The sequence below is a fragment of the Procambarus clarkii genome, chromosome 1, assembly GCF_040958095.1.
Source record: "Procambarus clarkii isolate CNS0578487 chromosome 1, FALCON_Pclarkii_2.0, whole genome shotgun sequence".
In the NCBI taxonomy this organism is placed as follows: domain Eukaryota; kingdom Metazoa; phylum Arthropoda; class Malacostraca; order Decapoda; family Cambaridae; genus Procambarus; species Procambarus clarkii.
In genome coordinates this window covers 47,272,851-47,292,457 of record NC_091150.1, presented here as the reverse complement: position 1 = coordinate 47,292,457, position 19,607 = coordinate 47,272,851, and the positions used below count along the sequence as shown (strand labels likewise).

The 19,607-nt window shown below is 42.4% G+C and overlaps 1 protein-coding gene across 2 annotated transcripts in view; it reads left to right on the top strand.

Moving 5' to 3' along the window:
* Nucleotides 1-19,607, top strand: part of LOC123773290 (E3 ubiquitin-protein ligase TTC3) — a 241,840-nt gene that overhangs the window by 13,410 nt on the left and 208,823 nt on the right. For both annotated transcript variants that reach the window (XM_045766935.2, XM_069307431.1), the window contains exons 2-5: nt 2,917-3,008; nt 12,433-12,570; nt 13,006-13,191; nt 15,371-15,409. In XM_045766935.2, coding sequence (XP_045622891.1) covers nt 2,922-3,008; nt 12,433-12,570; nt 13,006-13,191; nt 15,371-15,409 — 450 coding nt within the window. In that variant the 5' untranslated portion in view covers nt 2,917-2,921. The remainder of the gene's footprint in view (nt 1-2,916; nt 3,009-12,432; nt 12,571-13,005; nt 13,192-15,370; nt 15,410-19,607) is intronic.

The window sequence follows — 19,607 nt, the reverse complement described above, 5'->3', positions numbered from 1 at the left end:
GTTAAGAGAAATGTGGGGTAATGGTCTGTAGTGCTATCGGTGATTATACCTGAAGTAAGATGGTAATGCACTCTCCCCGCGCTTTGCAAGTGATTTGGCCTGGGTTCGTATCCTGGCTGGGGAGGATTGACTAGATGCCAATCCTTAACTGTTTGTCTCTTCACCCAGCAGTGAATGGGTACCTGGTTGTTAAAAGATTTGGGGTATTGTATTCCAGGGAAAATTAAGATTAAGGACCTGCCCAGAATGCTGTGTGTGCTAGTGGCTTTACAAGAATGTAAGAACTCTTGTACATACGGCATAAATAAAATAAAATAACAATAAAATAAAAGTGCCAGACCCAACTAGGCTGTAGTGGATATGTGGGCATGCGGAGTCACATGCACCTGCATGTTGGACCAAGCTCTCACTAGTCAAGCCTTGCCCTAGGCTGGGCTTGGGGAATAGAGGAACTCCCAGAACCCTATTCAGGTACAATCCAGGTAAATTAAAAAAACATGCAATCTTGACACAAGTGCTGTAGTCAGTGTTGTCTTTACACTGTAACTTGCTTTTCAATGTGGTTACAAGTATTTGCAAGTTGCTATTCTAATAAGATATTTTATATATATATTTACAGTAGACTATACGAACAGACAGTGGAAGCATTCAGAAAACCTGTATACAGTATATACATAAGCGTGTGCAGGCATGCATGCACACGCATGTGAGGAGGAAGGAGTATATAAAGTGATGATTGCCTGTTGATTTTGATATTACTACTTTTATAATTATTTTCTCTGGAGATTACCTGGATTACCTCTTTGTCTTCGTAGCCTGCAGGGTTACATAGCCATTACAGCCAGGCTGAGGTGGTAACTGCAGCAGAAACTTGTCAAGTTTCTGCTTAAAAGGTTCTGCTGTTTTTTCCAGCTATTTTTCTTATATTTGTTAGTAGGGTGTTGAAGAATTGGGGACCTCTGATGTTTATGCTGTATTCTCTGTTTGTGCTTATGACACCCCAGCTCTTCATTGGGTTTATTTTATACTTCCTGCCATCTCTCTCATTCCAGAAGTGTAGCCATGTTGTAATTTGTTGTGCAGGTTTGAAATTTTACTTATCTATATTTTTTCATCTGTGTGTTAGAAAAGATCTCTCTTCTTGATTCTACAAGTACAATTTAAGTGCTTTCTGGTAGTCCAGAAGTTTAGATGCTTCATAATTTTGAGTGTTGCAACTTGAAATACAGTACAGTATATTAAATCAAATCAAGTACAGTACTATACTTGCTAAAATGTTGTTGATTATACTCTAAACATCCTTCATACAGTTCTGACAATACCCAGGAGCTTGATATTTTGAAAAGAGTGTGAACTTTGAATATGATAAGTGACTTGTTGAGTAGTATGTTCAGTTTTATGTAGTACTATGCTATACTGTGTTACTATTTAGCTGTGATATGTAAGCTTTTAGTCTGAAGATTTATAGTTCAAAAATATAAAAATGTAAGTAATACAGCATATATGGCAGGAGCTGTGTTGCAAAGTAAAATATTGTTCTATGCAAGTACTGCTAAGGCTTTATTTAGTAATGGTAATGTCTTCTCACAGACATAATTACATAGAATAAAAACCCACACTTGTGTATATGTGAAATTTATGTAAGGAATTTATACCAAGTCTTTCGCACTCTCCTGAGTGCTTTATCAAGGTCTTGAGTGTGTGATTGGGACGAGACTTACATCTCAACGTCTAATGCTTATTATCCTCTTATTCTTACTGACTGCCTGACCATGTCACCTCTAATCCTGACTGGCAATGTACCTGCCTTCCACGGAAATGTGGTCATGTGTCATTTCTGTAATCCTGCAGAAAATTTTACTTCGACTAATAACAACTCCAGTTCCCAGAATAGCAGTGTAGCGAGTAAACCTTATACTCGCTCCAATATCTCATTATCTTAATGGCATAACTAATTAGCACTAATTACAGAAGTTATAATCTTTTCCCTAATTACAAGTAACAGTTCTTCCATCCTCCTATCGTATTGGAGAAAGCTGAGGTGTAGTCACCAAATATAAGCAAGTGATATGAGAATAGCGAACAGTACAATTTAGACAGTCAAGAATGTAGCACTCGGCGTATGCAGTTCTAATCGACCCCTAGACGCTACAGCTTTGACACTGAACAGACAGCAGACTAAGACTGCATCGAGCTACAATGCTCTCCCACATAGAGCTCAGCCACTCTGGCCTCACTCAGCTCTCTGCTCTGTTCCAAGCTCCGTCTCAACGTCTACGACACTGCTGTATCCAAGACTACTAAATTAATACAGTATGAAAATCCACTAAATGCTGTGTATCTAATCTACCCAACAACGTAATATAATCATACGTTACAGCAGGATTACAGAAAGGTCATGACCATATTTCCATGGAAGGCATTACTGCAGGTACATTGCCAGTTTAGATTAGAGGTGACATGGTCAGGCGGTCAAAAAGAAAGAGGATTGAACCCAGGATAGCAGCCTCATTAAATGTTGAGATGTAAGTCTTGTCCTAATCACACACTCAGACCTTGATAAAGCTCTCAGGAGAGTGCGAAAGACTTGGTGTAAATTCCTTACATAAATTTCAAATATACACAAATTTGGGTTTTTATCTTGCTTTATTTAGTGTACTGTCACACACAGAGATCACACTAACGTGATGCATCAAATGAACAACTCCACAAGGGCCGTGGCGAGGATTCGAACCTGCGTCCGGGAGCATCCCAGACACTGCCTTAATCGACTGAGCTACGACAGGGTAAAAGGGTTGAAACTGAAGTTCTACTGAACTTACTGGATCCCTCGTCACGGCCCTTGTGGATTTGTTCATTAGTGTACTGTACTCTGAATTTTATTTAAATAATAATTTTAAAATGTTGTAATTTCAGAAAAGATGAGTGGAAAACCAAAGTTCGTCCTGACAGAAAATGGCGTTCTAGCTCTTTATAATCAAGAAAATAAGTCTGCCATTAACATGCAGGTGAGTATGTATATAGTATAGAAATAATTTTTACCTAAGTATGATAATGATAAGCTTATATGAACGCTTCCTGAGCTGTACCACTAATGAACTCTTAGGCAGACCCAGCTGTTCCTATGTGCTCCTATGGAACACAGACAACAGGTCTACATTTTGCACTGAAATAACAGGGAACTCTTGGAATATTCTTACCAGCTCTTAATGGTACTAGGAAGACTCTGGAGAATACTCAGATTGATTGATTGATACTCAGATAGCCCAGATTGATTTCAAGAAGGCTCATTTCATTTTACTCAGTCCCCCCCTTTTAAGTACTACGTAAAAAATGACTGTTTGACCACAATGCCCAACCACCTTTAGGTTGGATTTGTTTCATAGAATCTTTCTTACCTTTGTGCACATCCTGTTCTAGTTGTTTCGGTTGAGGTATTGTGGTTTGAACCCCTTGGTGCTTCAAGTTTGGGAAGTGTTTTCATCTGGCATGTGCCAAGATAAAAATACACGAACACTTGAAAATACAGTGGTTCACGAGTATCTCTGCAGGGCCCCTGTCTTCCATGTGTGCTGTGGTTTGGTTTCCCCTCTGCCTGCACTCTGGTGGTCTTTGGTTTTCTGTGTGCAGGTTGCTTCAGTCTCTTACCATTTGAGGCTAGCCTTGGTTGTTAACATGATTCTGCTTTTTTTGGATTGGCTCTGTGGGTTTGTCACCTGTGCTCGCAGATGGTCTGTTTTTATGGTCCACTCTTGTTTGGCCGGGTGGGCAGTTGTCTCTGTGTTTCCCCTGGCTGGTTTTTTGGCTGTCTAGGAATTATGCGGGTGTTCTTTGCTATCTGGTGTGGTCACAGTAGCTTCTGGTCTTTGTCGACTCTTTTCCTAGTTGCAAGTTTGTGCAGTGGCTGTTTTCACATTCTTCCTGCTTTTGGCTCCTTTGCTTTCAGGGTACCTATCCTTAGAAGCCAGTTCAACCTTGGTTTCTTGGGGCGTTGTTCGTTCCTACAAATTTTTCATGGCTTCGTGTCCGGGCTTTTGGTTGGGTGTAATTCCTTGGGGATTAGGGCTTCACTACTGTTTGTTCTCTGGTTCAGTGTCCTGCAATCTTTTGCCATTGCATGTCCTATGGCTTTGTCCTCCATGTGGTCATTATACCAGGTGAGGTTTTTTGGAGTGTTGCTTACATATCAGTGCTTACCTAGTAATGACTGGGGGAGTGAGATCTAGCTCTTCATGCCCTACCTTCTAGCCATTTAATCTTGGCATGCTAATTGCCTCTCTCAACATTTAGGTTTTCATCGTATTTTTCTTAAGTTGTGAATGGAATTATTTTAGACAGCCATATCCTTCAATACATTTCACTTGCCAAACATCCAGAGGGTGAGAGAATTTCTTTACATCTCTATGACTCAATTGTGTGTCCAGCTTCCACTGATGTCCCCTTGTCCTACCTTATTTTAAATGCAATAATCTTTCTTTGTTCACAATGAATATTCCTCCTCAGGATCTTGTATGTAGTGATCATATTCCCTTTATTTCTTCTTATTAAGTTGTGAGGGAGAGTTCCTTCGACCTATCCTTATAGCTGACCCATCTCAAATCTGGTACTAATCCAATTACAAATCTCTCAACTTTTATTCCCTTTATCCATCCTTGCTTCTTTACACTTATTTGGATTGAATTCCAGCAGCTATTTATCTGCTCACTCCTGAAGTTTGTCTCGGTCTTTCTGCAACACCCTAGTCTTCTTCATTTCTTACTCCTCATTAACTTTGCATTGTCTGCAAACATTGACATGTACAAACTTATTCTCTCTGGTAGGTCATTTACATTAAATAGAAAGAGCAACAGTCCTAGAACAAAGCCTTGCGGAACACGACTTTCTCCAGCCTAACATATCCTCTCTGACTATGACCCTTTGTTTCCTGTCCAGCAGTTCAGCCTGGTACCTTGTGAGGGGGACTGTCAAAAGCTTTTTATTGAACCCTGCAGGATTCGAACCCAGTTGTCGTCGGAGATGACGACTGGATTCGTCGGCATGCATGTGCTCATGGACACAGTGTTCTCCCATATGAACAGGTTCTCGATGGAAAACGTCAAGGACCTCTCACCTACTCTAGTGGTCTTGGGGGACAGAGGTGGGGGCTTAATACCCCAAAATTTCCATCCCTTTTAAGGCTCTGAGTGTGGTGTAGTGGGTACAGTGCATACCTGCCATGCCAGGTGTTGTTGCAGCATCTGTGCTGGCGAGGGTTCGAGTCCCTGGTGGGTGTGTGTGTCTAAAGTTAGTTTAACTTCAAACTTGCGTGTTCAGGCAAGTTAGTGCATATATGTCTATATATATATATATATATATGTGTGTGTGTATATATATATATATATATATATATATATATATATATATATATATATATATATATATATATATATATATATACTGTATATATAAATATATATATATATATAATATATATATATATATATGCAGTATATATATACTGTATATATATATATATATATATATATATATATATATATATATATATATATATATATATATATATATATATATATATATATATAACTGAAAACTCACACCCCAGAAGTGACTCGAACCCATACTCCCAGAAGCAACGCAACTGGTATGTACAAGACGCCTTAATCCACTTGACCATCACGACCGGACAAAATGAGGTGATAGCCGAGGCTATATGAACCACCCCACCGCCGGCACTCGGATAGTTATCTTGGGCATAGCATTTTACCAAATCACCTCATTCTTTGGGGCACACGTGAGGAACACAAATGCGAACAAGCCTGAATGGTCCCCAGGACATATGCAACTGAAAACTCACACCCCAGAAGTGACTCGAACCCATACTCCCAGAAGCAACGCAACTGGTATGTACAAGACGCCTTAATCCACTTGACCATCACGACCGGACAAAATGAGGTGATAGCCGAGGCTATATGAACCACCCCACCGCCGGCACTCGGATAGTTATCTTGGGCATAGCATTTTACCAAATCACCTCATTCTTTGGGGCACACGTGAGGAACACAAATGCGAACAAGCCTGAATGGTCCCCAGGACATATGCAACTGAAAACTCACACCCCAGAAGTGACTCGAACCCATACTCCCAGAAGCAACGCAACTGGTATGTACAAGACGCCTTAATCCACTTGACCATCACGACCGGACAAAATGAGGTGATAGCCGAGGCTATATGAACCACCCCACCGCCGGCACTCGGATAGTTATCTTGGGCATAGCATTTTACCAAATCACCTCATTCTTTGGGGCACACGTGAGGAACACAAATGCGAACAAGCCTGAATGGTCCCCAGGACATATGCAACAGAGTCACTTCTGGGGTGTGAGTTTTCAGTTGCATATGTCCTGGGGACCATTCAGGCTTGTTCGCATTTGTGTTCCTCACGTGTGCCCCAAAGAATGAGGTGATTTGGTAAAATGCTATGCCCAAGATAACTATCCGAGTGCCGGCGGTGGGGTGGTTCATATAGCCTCGGCTATCACCTCATTTTGTCCGGTCGTGATGGTCAAGTGGATTAAGGCGTCTTGTACATACCAGTTGCGTTGCTTCTGGGAGTATGGGTTCGAGTCACTTCTGGGGTGTGAGTTTTCAGTTGCATATGTCCTGGGGACCATTCAGGCTTGTTCGCATTTGTGTTCCTCACGTGTGCCCCAAAGAATGAGGTGATTTGGTAAAATGCTATGCCCAAGATAACTATCCGAGTGCCGGCGGTGGGGTGGTTCATATAGCCTCGGCTATCACCTCATTTTGTCCGGTCGTGATGGTCAAGTGGATTAAGGCGTCTTGTACATACCAGTTGCGTTGCTTCTGGGAGTATGGGTTCGAGTCACTTCTGGGGTGTGAGTTTTCAGTTGCATATGTCCTGGGGACCATTCAGGCTTGTTCGCATATATATATATATATATATATATATATATATATATATATATATATTATTAAATATGACCGAAAAAGTAAGATTAATAATTCTAACACGAATTTTCTCAATCTTTCGTACATTACGCTTCACTGTTGGAGGTAAATCAAAAATCACTTCTCCAAAATTCATTTTTATTTCTAGTCTGACGCGACACGGGCACGTTTCGTAAAACTTATTACATTTTCAAAGACTTCACAAATACACAACTGATTAACTTGCGTTTCTCTGATTTTATATCTACATTTGAGTGAGGTGGGAAGGGTGATGTGGCATTAACACAAGATAGAACAATAGGGGATATTAATAGGGTATTAAAAGTATCAACACAAGACAGAACAGAAACAATGGGTATTGAATAGAAGTGTTTGTAGAAAGCCTATTGGTCCTCAAGACTCCGCTCCAATATAGAAGCATCAAGAAATATGGACCAATAGGCTTTCTACAAACACTTCTATTCAATACCCATTGTTTCTGTTCTGTCTTGTGTTGATACTTTTAATACCCTATTAATATCCCCTATTGTTTTGTCTTGTGTTAATGCCACATCACCCTTCCCACCTCACTCAAATGTAGATATAAAATCAGAGAAACGCAAGTTAATCAGTTGTGTATTTGTGAAGTCTTTGAAAATGTAATAAGTTTTACGAAACGCGCCCGTGTCGCGTCAGACTAGAAATAAAAATGAATTTTGGAGAAGTGATTTTTGATTTACCTCCAACAGTGAAGCGTAATGTACGAAAGATTGAGAAAATTCGTGTTAGAATTATTAATCTTACTTTTTCGGTCATATTTAATAATATATGTCTACAGGAAAGACTGCTACCAAAATATACTAATATATATATATATATATATATATATATATATATATATATATATATATATATATATATATATATATATATATATATATATATATATATATATATATATATATGTATATATAATATAATATAATATATACACACACACACGCACGTATGCACGCACGTACGTACGTATGTATCGGAATGGAGAAATGTCACAAGTGGAGTACCACAGGGTTCAGTTCTTGCACCAGTGATGTTTATTGTGTACATAAATGATCTACCAGTTGGTATACAGAATTATATGAACATGTTTGCTGATGATGCTAAGATAATAGGAAGGATAAGAAATTTAGATGATTGTCATGCCCTTCAAGAAGACCTGGACAAAATAAGTATATGGAGCACCACTTGGCAAATGGAATTTAATGTTAATAAATGTCATGTTATGGAATGTGGAATAGGAGAACATAGACCCCACACAACCTATATATTATGTGAGAAATCTTTAAAGAATTCTGATAAAGAAAGAGATCTAGGGGTGGTTCTAGATAGAAAACTATCACCTGAGGACCACATAAAGAATATTGTGCAAGGAGCCTATGCTATGCTTTCTAACTTCAGAATTGCTTTTAAATACATGGATGGCGATATACTAAAGAAATTGTTCATGACTTTTGTTAGGCTAAAGCTAGAATATGCAGCTGTTGTGTGATGCCCATATCTTAAGAAGTACGTCAACAAACAGGAAAAGGTGCAGACATGCTACTAAGTGGCTCCCAGAACTGAAGGGCAAGAGCTACGAGGAGAGGTTAGAAGCATTAAATATGCCAAAACTAGAAGACAGAAGAAAAAGAGGTGATATGATCACTACATACAAAATAGTAACAGGAATTGATAAAATCGACAGGGAAGATTTCCTGAGACCTGGAACTTCAAGAACAAGATGTCATAGATTTAATCTAGCTAAACACAGATGCCGAAGAAATATAAGAAAATTCACCTTCGCAAATAGAGTGGTAGACGGTTGGAACAAGTTAGGTGAGAAGGTGGTGGAGGCCAAGACCATCAGTAGTTTCAAAGCGTTATATGACAGAGTGCTGGGTAGACGGGACACCACGAGCGTAGCTCTCATCCTGTAACTACACTTAGGTAATTACACTTAGGTAATTACAGTGGCACCTCGTTTAACGAGCGGCTCTATCTACGAGCATTTCGAGTAACGAGCAAGCCACTCGCAGCAAATTTGACTCTATTGACTAGCTTCACCTCTATTAAATTAACGAGCAAAACCACATGGTGCTTCCTAGCGTCTCGCGGGTTCTCCCAAATTCTCGGACGCCTCCGATGCCAGTGTTATTGTTGTATCGCTCACGACAAGCATCCCTCTGGATTTATTTGCGTTTTTTTTTTTTTTGTGGTTTTGTGACTACAATTTGTAATGCACGATGTCGCCAAAGAAGCTGCTTGCTAAAGACAATGTTGGGAAGGGGAAGAAAGCGACAATTACCATGGAAGTGAATAAGGAAATCATAGCAAAGCACGAGCGTGGTGTCCGTGTGACTGATCTCGTCAGGGAGTATGGCAGCTGCTCATCAACGATTTGTACCATTCTGAAGACGAAGGAACAATTTAAGACGCTTGAGGTGGCTAAAGGAGTTACCAAGGTTACCAAGAAACGTCCAAAAATCCTAGAAGAGGTTGAAAAGCTACTGCTGGTCTGGATGAATGAAAGGCAATTATATGACGATAGTGTCTCTGAAGCTCTTGTTTGTGCAATGGCCAAGAAGTTGTATGTGGACCTTGTCAGGAAGACACCAGGTGAGTCATCTGAAAAGGAGGAGATATTTAAGGCAAGCTGTGGATAGTTTGAGAAATTTAAGAAGAGAAGCAGTATCCACAGTGTTGTGCGACATGGGGAGGCTGCCAGCTCTGATAAAGCTACTGCCGAGAAATTTGTACTAGAGTTCCAGGGAATTTGTTGGTAGAGAGGAGTTCTTACCCCAACAAGTTTTTAATTGTGATGTGACGGCCTTTTTTGGAAGAAAATGACGAAGAGGACCTACATCACACAAGAGGAACAATCTTTGTCTGGCCACAAACTGATGAAGGATCGGCTTACTCTCATGCTCTGCGCCAATGCAAGTGGCGATTGCAAGGTTAAGCTGCTGCTAGTCTACCACTCAGAAAATCCACGCGTGTTCAAGGCGTGTAAAGTGTACAAGGCGCGACTGAATGTGATGTTGAGGTCCAAATAAGATATCCTGGGTCACACAAATATTATTCACTGAATGGGTCAATGATGTTTTTGGCCCTTCAGTGAGGAAATATCTTGAAGAGAAGCAGTTGCCACTCAAGGCCTTGCTTGTGCTCGATAATGCTCCTGCACATCTTCCACAGATGCAAGAAGAATTGTTTCCCGAAAATCAATTTATCATCATCATGTTTCTTCTTTCCAATACCACTCCACTCCTCCAACCTATGGACCAGAAAGTCATTGCAAACTTTAAGAAGCTCTACATGAAGGCCTTGTTGGAGAGGTGTGTTGATGTGATAGACAATACAGAGCTGACCCTCAAAGAATTCTGGAAGAATCACTTCAATATCCTGGGTGCCTTACGTTTGATCGATAAGGCCTGGGAAGGAGTGACACAGAGGACCCTAAACTCTGCGTGGCATAACCTGTGACCTGAGGGTGTCCCTGAGCGAGACTTCGAAGGTTTCGGTCCTGCACTTGCATCTGCACCTGTGGAAGACCCGGAAGTGCATCTAGTGGATGATATTGTTGCTCTGGAGCAAACTTTGGGGCCTGGAGTTGGATGCTGCTAATGTGCATGAGTTAGTGGAGGAGCACAGTGAGGAACTGACCACTGAGGAACTCCTGAAACTTCAGGAGCTTAATCAAGAGGTGAACTTTTCTTGTTTGAAAAGGTTACCGCATTCTTAGAAAAACATCACTCTGATAAAGCAGTGACAACCCGGTGTGTGAACATGTTTAACACTTTCGCGCTTTATATTAGAGATAACTCGTCACTGTTTTTTCTTTCGATTCCGCATAACAGCCTACTTTTCTCGTCCATCGAAAAAATATTTCTATAAATTCCATTTTTTAACCGAAATGGATGGGGATACTTTTGTTTTGTAGAGAATGTATTTGCGATTTTTTTGGTACCAGAATGAATATTATATCACATAAACTTCTATGAGTAAAAAAAAAATACACAAAGTATGTTTGGGGGTGTGGCGAGCGTGTGGCAGTGGGTTCCCTTTAGCCGCTGATATATCCAACACGTGGGAAATATTTGTATGTGTTATGTATATGTCTGTGTAGGGAATTTTACTGCGATCACTGTCATACAAATTATAAAATGTTTCAACAAGTATAAACATGACAAACATCAAACGAACGAAAACAATGCGTTCGTTTCTGCCGCGAACGCATACTGAGCGACGTGGTTCTATATTTGGCGCTTCTCTTACACATGCTTTGTACCAATGTTATACAGTTCATCTTATAGAAAATTTTATTGCGAACACATTGGTATAAAAAAGAAATACGTACATAGAAAAGTAGGGTCAGGAAACGTATAAACTTTCCAAGCACGATTTCCCCCCTGTGTTTTCGCCAGTGCGCTCGCGGCTAACTACTCTCCACTTCACACACTCTTGCGGGTGGGCAATTACCTATATTAAACATTCATATGCATATGTCCGTGTAGAGAATTTTATTGTGATTCCAATAATACCAAAATTAGCGATGTAGGACAACTGTAGGCTTCGCAACCATTAAGAAAGTGGAAACATTTTGTTGCCATTTGGCGCTCTCGGCGAGTGATCTGCATAGTTTTTTATTTGGTGTTGATACTCCTTATGCTTGGGCGGCATTTTATAGGTATGCTCTTATAGACAATTTCATTGCGAACACAGTGATACCAAATTTAAATACGTGCGCCTTCAATTATTGTCAGGACAGTCAAAAGAGTGTACACTTTTTCGGTCTTACCGCGTAGGCGCGCGAAGTGCCGAAAGCATCTGGGGTATTGTTTTTTTTGAGCGCCGAGAGCGCGAAAGTGTTAATAACAATTTGCTGTCTTGTTTTAGGAACATCCTAAAACAAAGACAAAAGCAATTGTCAATAGACTCGTTCTTTGCAAAAGTAGAGAAAAGAAAAGCCAGTGATAGTGAACCACAACCTGGTCCCAGTGGGGTGAAATTCCCAAGAAGAGAGAGCCCGCTTGACTCAGAGGTGGATTCTCCTTCCACACCATAACCCCTCTCCTCCTTCCCACCTCCCCATCGTCTCCCTCAAGCCAGCAATGACTCTTCATAAGGTAAAGTAAACATGAAAACAGTACAACAAAAATATTTATAATTACATGTGTAGTATTATATTTACATTAAAAAATGTCATACAAGTACAGTATGGATGTTTTTGGGAGTGGAATGGATTAAATTTATTTCTTTTATTTTAAATGGGGAAATTTGCTTCTCAAGACGAGTTTTCCACATAACGAACTCGGTGCCAGAACGGATTAAACTCGTTAGTCGAGGTGCCACTGTGTGTGTGTTTGTGTGTGTGTGTTATAATATATTATATATATATATGTAAATAATGGGTGTGTATTTATTTTGAGCCCATTTTCTTTACAGGTTATTTTTCTTGCAACTTCTGATGTGTCATGCTACTTACGGCTCTCAGATGGAAAGCATGTTTCACCTGTGACCATCATTTTGAAAGAAAAATTAAATCCCTCTTTCCATGTTGGTGCTGTTCTTGCTATTCATGAGGTGAGTTCTTCCACTAGTTATTGAAAACCAGGTACTGTAATATTTTTCTACATTAGTAATGTTTAGTAATGTCATTTATTACAGAAAGGTTTTATATTGTAAAAGGTGGAAAGTCATTTAATATTAATTTATTCATTCTATTTATGAGTTATAGTTGTTTTATATGAGTTTTATGAGCTTGTGTAGTAAAAATGATTATTAACAGAATGTAATTTATTAGTGATTTTTTTTTATTTACATTATTTTATTTACATTTATTTTATTTATTTATATTTAAAACACCAGTTAATTGGCGTTAATAATGATTACTATTGGCTTGAAAGAGAGGCCTATCAGCTTACATTATTAGTAAAAAAAAATCACTAAAAATGAATACAATATACATATTCATGTAATGATCCTCTTTAATTTTACATTACATGTATATAATTGCAGGTGTATTTTGTGCTAGTGGAAAACCAATCAGAAGACCAGCATTCATATGGGGACAAAGGACTCCATACCCTCTATATCAAACGTTACACATTACTGGAAGCTCACACCACTGTTAATCAACTTTTAGGATCTTTAAATTTTAATGTCTCCTATGTTGATGCTATCAATCACATCCATCACATATTGGTAAGTAATAAACTGTATGTGAATGTGTGTATCTAACAAATATAAACATAAATATAATTTCATCATAATATAATATAATATAAAATATTATTTCATCATCATATCATTGGCTAGCCTTATGATCAGTGGTATCAATAGTAATAAGCCACATGATGATCCTTTCTCCAGTAAATAGATGCCATCTTAAAAACAAAAATTGTGAGCCACCTCTCCTGGGTGTGAGAGCTTCAGTTCTGAGTAAGTGACCATGAGTAGTGCATGCGGCATCTGCTTACAGCACAGCATTACTGAATAGCTATAGAATAAATATGTAACTGCTAAGATTTAATGATGATAGTGTCATAGAAGACCCTAAATGTGATATAGACTATGTACACAGTTCAGATATCAGTGATACCATGCTGGTTATGATGTTCCCTGCACGAGGCAGTCATTCACAACACACAGCAACGGTTTGGCGTGTCTGCTCATCATGAAACAGGATATCATGCTCCTTAATAAAATGAACTTGTGGAAAATGATTCATATTCAGAATTTGGTGGCCAAGATTTTAATAATAATTGCTGTGTTGTTGTTACAGTAAGCTGTGTCGTGCCGTCGGCAACTGGCTAATGTGTGGAGTAGTGCTGTGCTTGAATTACAGGATTATCACACCTTCCAGGACTGCACTGTGATTCGTAATGGTCCATAAAATTTAAGATATATAACGTATGTATTCAGTGTAATAACAGCAAAAAAGTATGTTTTTGGAGGGAGCCCTGTCGGCTCCCTGATGGACTGATCTCCACCTATCGGACTGATATCCACCTTATTAGTTTAGAGCATCAGTTACTGGAGTCTGTATGCCTACTCGGAACCACAAGCCAGAATCTGGTTCCCTCAGAGAGGTGAAGGGAGCAATGGCTTATGACCAATACTGGTTGAGAGTACAGTATAGTCATGTCTGCCATCAACCTGGAGTATCACCCAGAAAGGTAGACGAACCATTACAAGCCACAACTGAAAACATTGCAATCCAAGACTGAATAGAGGCTAAGAACTTTTTGACTAAATGGTCAAATATTATCAATTCACACAGGAAAGTCACAAGTGGACAAAGAAAATGACTTTCTACTTTCTGCAAATGGCTATCCATAATGCTCTTATGTTGTACAATTACTACAAAACAGATACAAAGAAACTCGCATTACTCCATTTCCACGAAGTAGTCATTTTGTCACTACTGCACTTTCAGCCTAAGAATTGGCCTCTGCAAAATGATAACATCACACATGGTGCTGATGTAAATGACAATGTCTCCAGTAGAGGTGCCCACAATGTTGCAACACCCGGACCATCGGGTGTGAGGCGGCCACTATTCACTTCACCTCAAGTTGTACATTCATCATCTGACTCAGTAGACGAGAGTCAGAATATCCCTAGTGGTGCTTCTGCCAGGAAAAACCCTGTATTATGGATAATCCAAAACGTCTGAACAGGAACTTGTGCCATTCCCTAGTAAATATACAGAAGCGTTTGAGGTGTCGTGTTTGCAAAATGTCTAGTAAAAGGAGGGACACAAGTTATAAGTGCAAGTCCTGTGGTGTGCCACTGTAAAGTGAGGTTTACAGTACAGTATTCCCTTATGTGTCCACCCTCACTCATCTTGTTTCATCACAGAAAATGTATATAAGAAGATTTCAACACATTAGCTAGCTATTCACGCTTCAGTCTTTAATTTACAAAGATACGTGTGCCACAAATCAGTGAATGAAAATCATTGAAACTCAGTCATTCACTTGTGTGGACCACTCTGGCTGCTGTTTGGTTCATATGGTTCACTTGTTGTGTGGTCCATTTGTGTGATCCAACTTGTCTTATGAAGGAATTATTAATTGTAGATAGAATGAGACAGTTTTCCACCACTCTGTGAACTCTGTCCCAACATTGTAAGCTTATGGACCACTTGTGGTCCACTTGTGTGGCCCACATGTGTGGTCCACTTGTGTGGTCCACTTGTGTGATCCAACTTGTCATATGAAGAAATTATTAATTGTATTGTAAAATTGTAATAAGGTTATTTTGCTAATGTAGATGTTGTCATAGGAATTGTTCTTTTTGAATATCTTGTAGAGTAAATATTTATGGAACTAAGGACATCCCTAAAAATGTTTTGGTAATATAAATATTTTCTTTTCAGAGAAGCATTGATCCAAGAATTGGGCCACACATAAGAGGGGTGAGTATATAGGGTTTGGTTCAGGTCTCTCCACATGTACAGCTTTTGTACTTTGTTTTTCTCTCACAAAGTCAAACATGGCATATTGTCCAGCTTATACTTACCTAGTTGTGTTTGCGGGGGTTGAGCTCTGGCTCTTTGGGCCCGCCTCTCAACTGTCAATCAAGTGATTTTTCTGGGGGGAGCCCCTTTGGCTCCCTGGAGCTTACTAGGCTGACATGCTAATGTCAGGGTAAAAGGCAGTTTGCACTGGTGGGGCACAGAGTACTGCGTAGCTTGTTTTCACCACTTCAGCGGCCGGCTCTGTTCCTTGGGGAACGTTGTCCTCTTGCGGGGTTTTGGTTTTGCCTTATGGGGGGTTCTGCCTTGTTTCGCCCTTTTTTTGTGCCCGACCTGTGCACGGTTGTTTTCTGGTGGTCTTTCCCCCCCCCCCCACTAGGTAACACAAGCCGAACAAGTGGATAAAACTCTCCTAAAAGAAACAAGCAAACGATCATGACGTCACACATCACCGCGCTGCTGTCTGTGCAGCTCCCCGGGAGGGGGAAGGGGTAGCCCAGACCTACCGCGCCGGCTATCCACCATCAGTTCTTTGGCTGATACTAGAGGCTGAAATCGTGTGCTCTGGCTCCGGTGGTTGTTTCAGCACTGTACCTAGAGTGTGGTGACTGTCTTCTAGGTGGTGCGTGAGCCGAGAGTGATTCTCCAGTACTCAGGCTGCAGGTGCCTAGGGTTTCCTTCTCTAGGTGTCCTGTAAGTACTGCCCTTGGGGCTTGGAGCCACCTTCCACAGATTCTTTGGGTTCTGCCCCTGCTAGGCCATTTACTGCTTGGTTTTCGGCCGCCCTTTGTGTGCTCGGGTGTTCTGTCTCCCTTGTTCGCCTTAGGGTAAGGCTGTCTCCCTTGTTCGCCTTAGAGTAAGGAGCAGTTTTGCACTGGTGGGGTGCAGGGTACTGCACAGCTTGTTTTCATCATTCATGGCGGCCGGCTCTGTTCTGCCTGGGTACACTGTTCTCTTGCGGGGGGGGGGGAAGTCTTTTTGTTTATCTGCCTGGTGGGGGGGGGGTCTGCCTTTGTTCTTGCCCCCTGTGTCCCCTGTATACTGAGTATCTTTTTTCTTCCGGTGGTTCCCCCTGCTAGGTCCCCGTGAGTGTGCACGTCCTGAGGGTTCAGTTCTTAGAAGGTTGTTTGGTAGATTTGAGCGCCAGTTAGCACCCCCGAGGCTGCCCCGTTTTGGTTGGTGTTGGGGCTTCAGTTCCTTCCACGCCCCCTTGTCTTTCCACTGTTGTGGTCTGGTCTGGTCTCCCCTTCCTACCTGCATCCTGATCCTTACCATCTGTGGGTTTGGGGTATGGGGGGGGGCTTTGTTGGTTTTGAGACTCGGGCGATCTCGGGGAATTCTCCTTCTGGGGTAGCGAGGGGGGCATTCGAGCCTGTTCCTCCAGCCGTGTTGTAAGAGTCTGCCAGTGGGCTCCCTTCCTTAGTAATTTCACAGCTGCCCCGGTTTTCTCTTGTGAGGCCGGGGCTTTGGGGGGACGGCTCGGCCCCGGGGCCTGCCGTGTGGGTTCCCAGGGCTGGGGAGGGGCTGACTTAGGGGGCCTAGTACCCTGATGGACCTCACGGGGGTTTTTCTGCCCTCTAGGCAGGGCTTGCGGTTGCGCGGAGTGGGTTCCCCCCCCCCCCCCTCTCCCTTACGAGTTGTTGGGCGTCGGCTCCTCCCCGGGCTCGGTTCCTTGTCACTTGAGCCAGTTGGTTCCGTCCTGTTGGTGGGTGCTCTTCTCCGTTATTCCCCACTTTTTCCTAGGACGGGATTTCTCCATCATGTTTCCCCTCTTCTTGGGGTTCTACATGACTTTTGGTCTCGGGTGTGACTGTGCCTTTCTGTGCTTTCGTGACGTGTGCTTGCTTCTGTGTTCTTGAAGGTTTGGGAAGGTTTTTCGCTACTTCCCGTATTATTGGAACGTCTGTCATTTTTTGGTGTGGCTTCCCTCCGGTCCTTTCTAGGGCTTGTTGGTCTTCTTCTGTGCTTATTCTTGGTTTTTCGGTCCTGTCTTTTTTTGTGCTGTCTTTTCTCTCCGTGCTCTGTCTCGGCACTGCTCGTTTTCTTTACATATTCCTAGTCCGGGACGCTGGATTGAGCTACTTGTAGCCCAGTTGGGTTAGTGATTAGGTTCTTTGTCATCATTTCGTAAGCCGGCTATGTTGTTGCTGCTTACTCCTCTTCTGGCTCCTGTCCAATTAATGGGCTGTTTCTTCTATTTAGCGGTTCACTCGGGTTGCGAACTGTTTGGCTACTTTTCGTTTAAAGTACTCCTAGTTGGCGCCTTCCTGCCGAGCAGGTTGTGCGGTTTGGACAGCATGTCCTGTGCATGCGCCATGGGAGTTTTTGGTCTGGGCCATGTGCACCAGTGCTGGTGTTTTGCGTCCTTTTTTCTCAGGTGCTTCGCCTCTCGCTCTTCTCCATCCTCCGGTCCGTGCCTCGTAGCTCCTGGGGTGTTCTAGATTGCAGCTATGGGGAGGACACGGGGGTTTTCCCTGTATCATGGGTGTGGGGCGCCTCCTTCTCCTTTACCCTGCTCTCCTGTGTGTGCGGCTCTGGCCTTCTTTCTCTGGCGGTGCTCCCGGGATCTTCTCGGCAATATTGTCGGGACACATTTGTGCCTACGTTCGGTAGGTGAGTTTCTGCAGTCTGGCGTCTCTTTCAGCCATGTGCTGGTTCGTGGTTTTTGGATACGAATATAAGACCGTCAGCACACAGGTGATTGCCTCTATTTTGATCCGTCCAGTCCCACTCATATGCATGTCTAACCCATACTCGAGTCGATCAAGGGACCTACTTCATCCATGTTACGAGGTACGATGGTTGAGGTGCAGGTTGTGTGCTCACCTGGTTGTGCTTGCGGGGAATGAGCTCTGGCTCTTTGGTCCTGCCTCTCCACCGTCGATCGCCTGGTGTGCAGGTTCCTGAGCCTGCTGGGCTCTTATCATATCTACATTTGACCCTGTTTGGAGTCGGCCTCCACCATTTCTCTGCCTTTGCCGAGAGAAGTTACTACTTGTTCCATGTTGCGTGTGGTGTATGTTGCTGGTGGATGTGTGCATTGGTAACATGTATCACGGTGTCATGTGGTACTTGTTACTGTGTCTGGATGTTGTGGGGTGACATTTTGCTGCAGTTTTGTGCCTGGGGTTGTGTGTTGGGATTGCTTGTGGTGTTTTTTGTGGTCTTATTTGGGGTACCTCTTTCCTTTCCTGTCTTGGATTGCCTGGCTTGGCCCTTCCAAGTACATTGGTTTCTCTGTCCGCCCCTGGCTGTGCTTCCTGGGGTTGAGCTTTGGCTCTTTCGTCCTGCCTCTTTCCTGTCGCTTCCCTGACATCTCCTGGGCTCTGTCAGGTCTGAACTTGCAGCTGTGTGTGTGTGGGGTTGGCCTCCACCACTTCCCTTCCTCGTGCATTCCATTTGTTTACTACTATGCTGCTGGCATGTTTCCTTCTTGTGTTTCTTTGGCTTCTTTGGGCATTTCTTCCGCCTGTGTTGCATGGTGCGTGTGCACTTGTGTGCATGTGTCTGTCTTTGTTGCTCGTACCCCTTGGTTCGGGTACTGGTCTGATGGCAACCCTTTGCACCTTCTTCAGTTTGGTTTGTTGGGACAGGGACTGCGACTGTGGGTTGGTCGTGTCCCCTTCACACCCGATTTGCTGCATGCTGCCTTCGTTCCTCATCTTCCTGCTTCTCTCTTGGCCCTCCTGTTGCCAGGTTTGGGTTCCTGTTTTCCTGGCTTGCCCTGCCTGTTGGCATTTTCAGGGTCTTGCGGTGTTCCTTCTCTGGAGTCTCACGTCGGACCCATAGTCTCCGATCTGGCGAGCTCGCTCGCGTTCGGGAGTTTTCTGTTCGGCAGACGTTCCATCTCCTTCTTTGCCGGCTTGGGTTTCCAGCTCTGCTTGCTCGGTGGCTGCACCCAAGATCTTCCTTCAGCTCCACCATTTTCTAGGCTCAAATAAACCTTGACAGTGCTGTTTAGGTTCTGCCTCGAGTCTTTCACCTTCGGTTGGTGGTCAGGTGGCTTTGTTGTTGGTGTCCCACCTGCGTGCTTCTTCTTGGTGGCATTATGGGGTATTTTGGCGGTCCTTCCTTTTCCTTCTGTCCCTTCTTAGATGGCTGCTTTTGTTGGCGTCTGCTTGGCTTTTCTGGTGGAGGT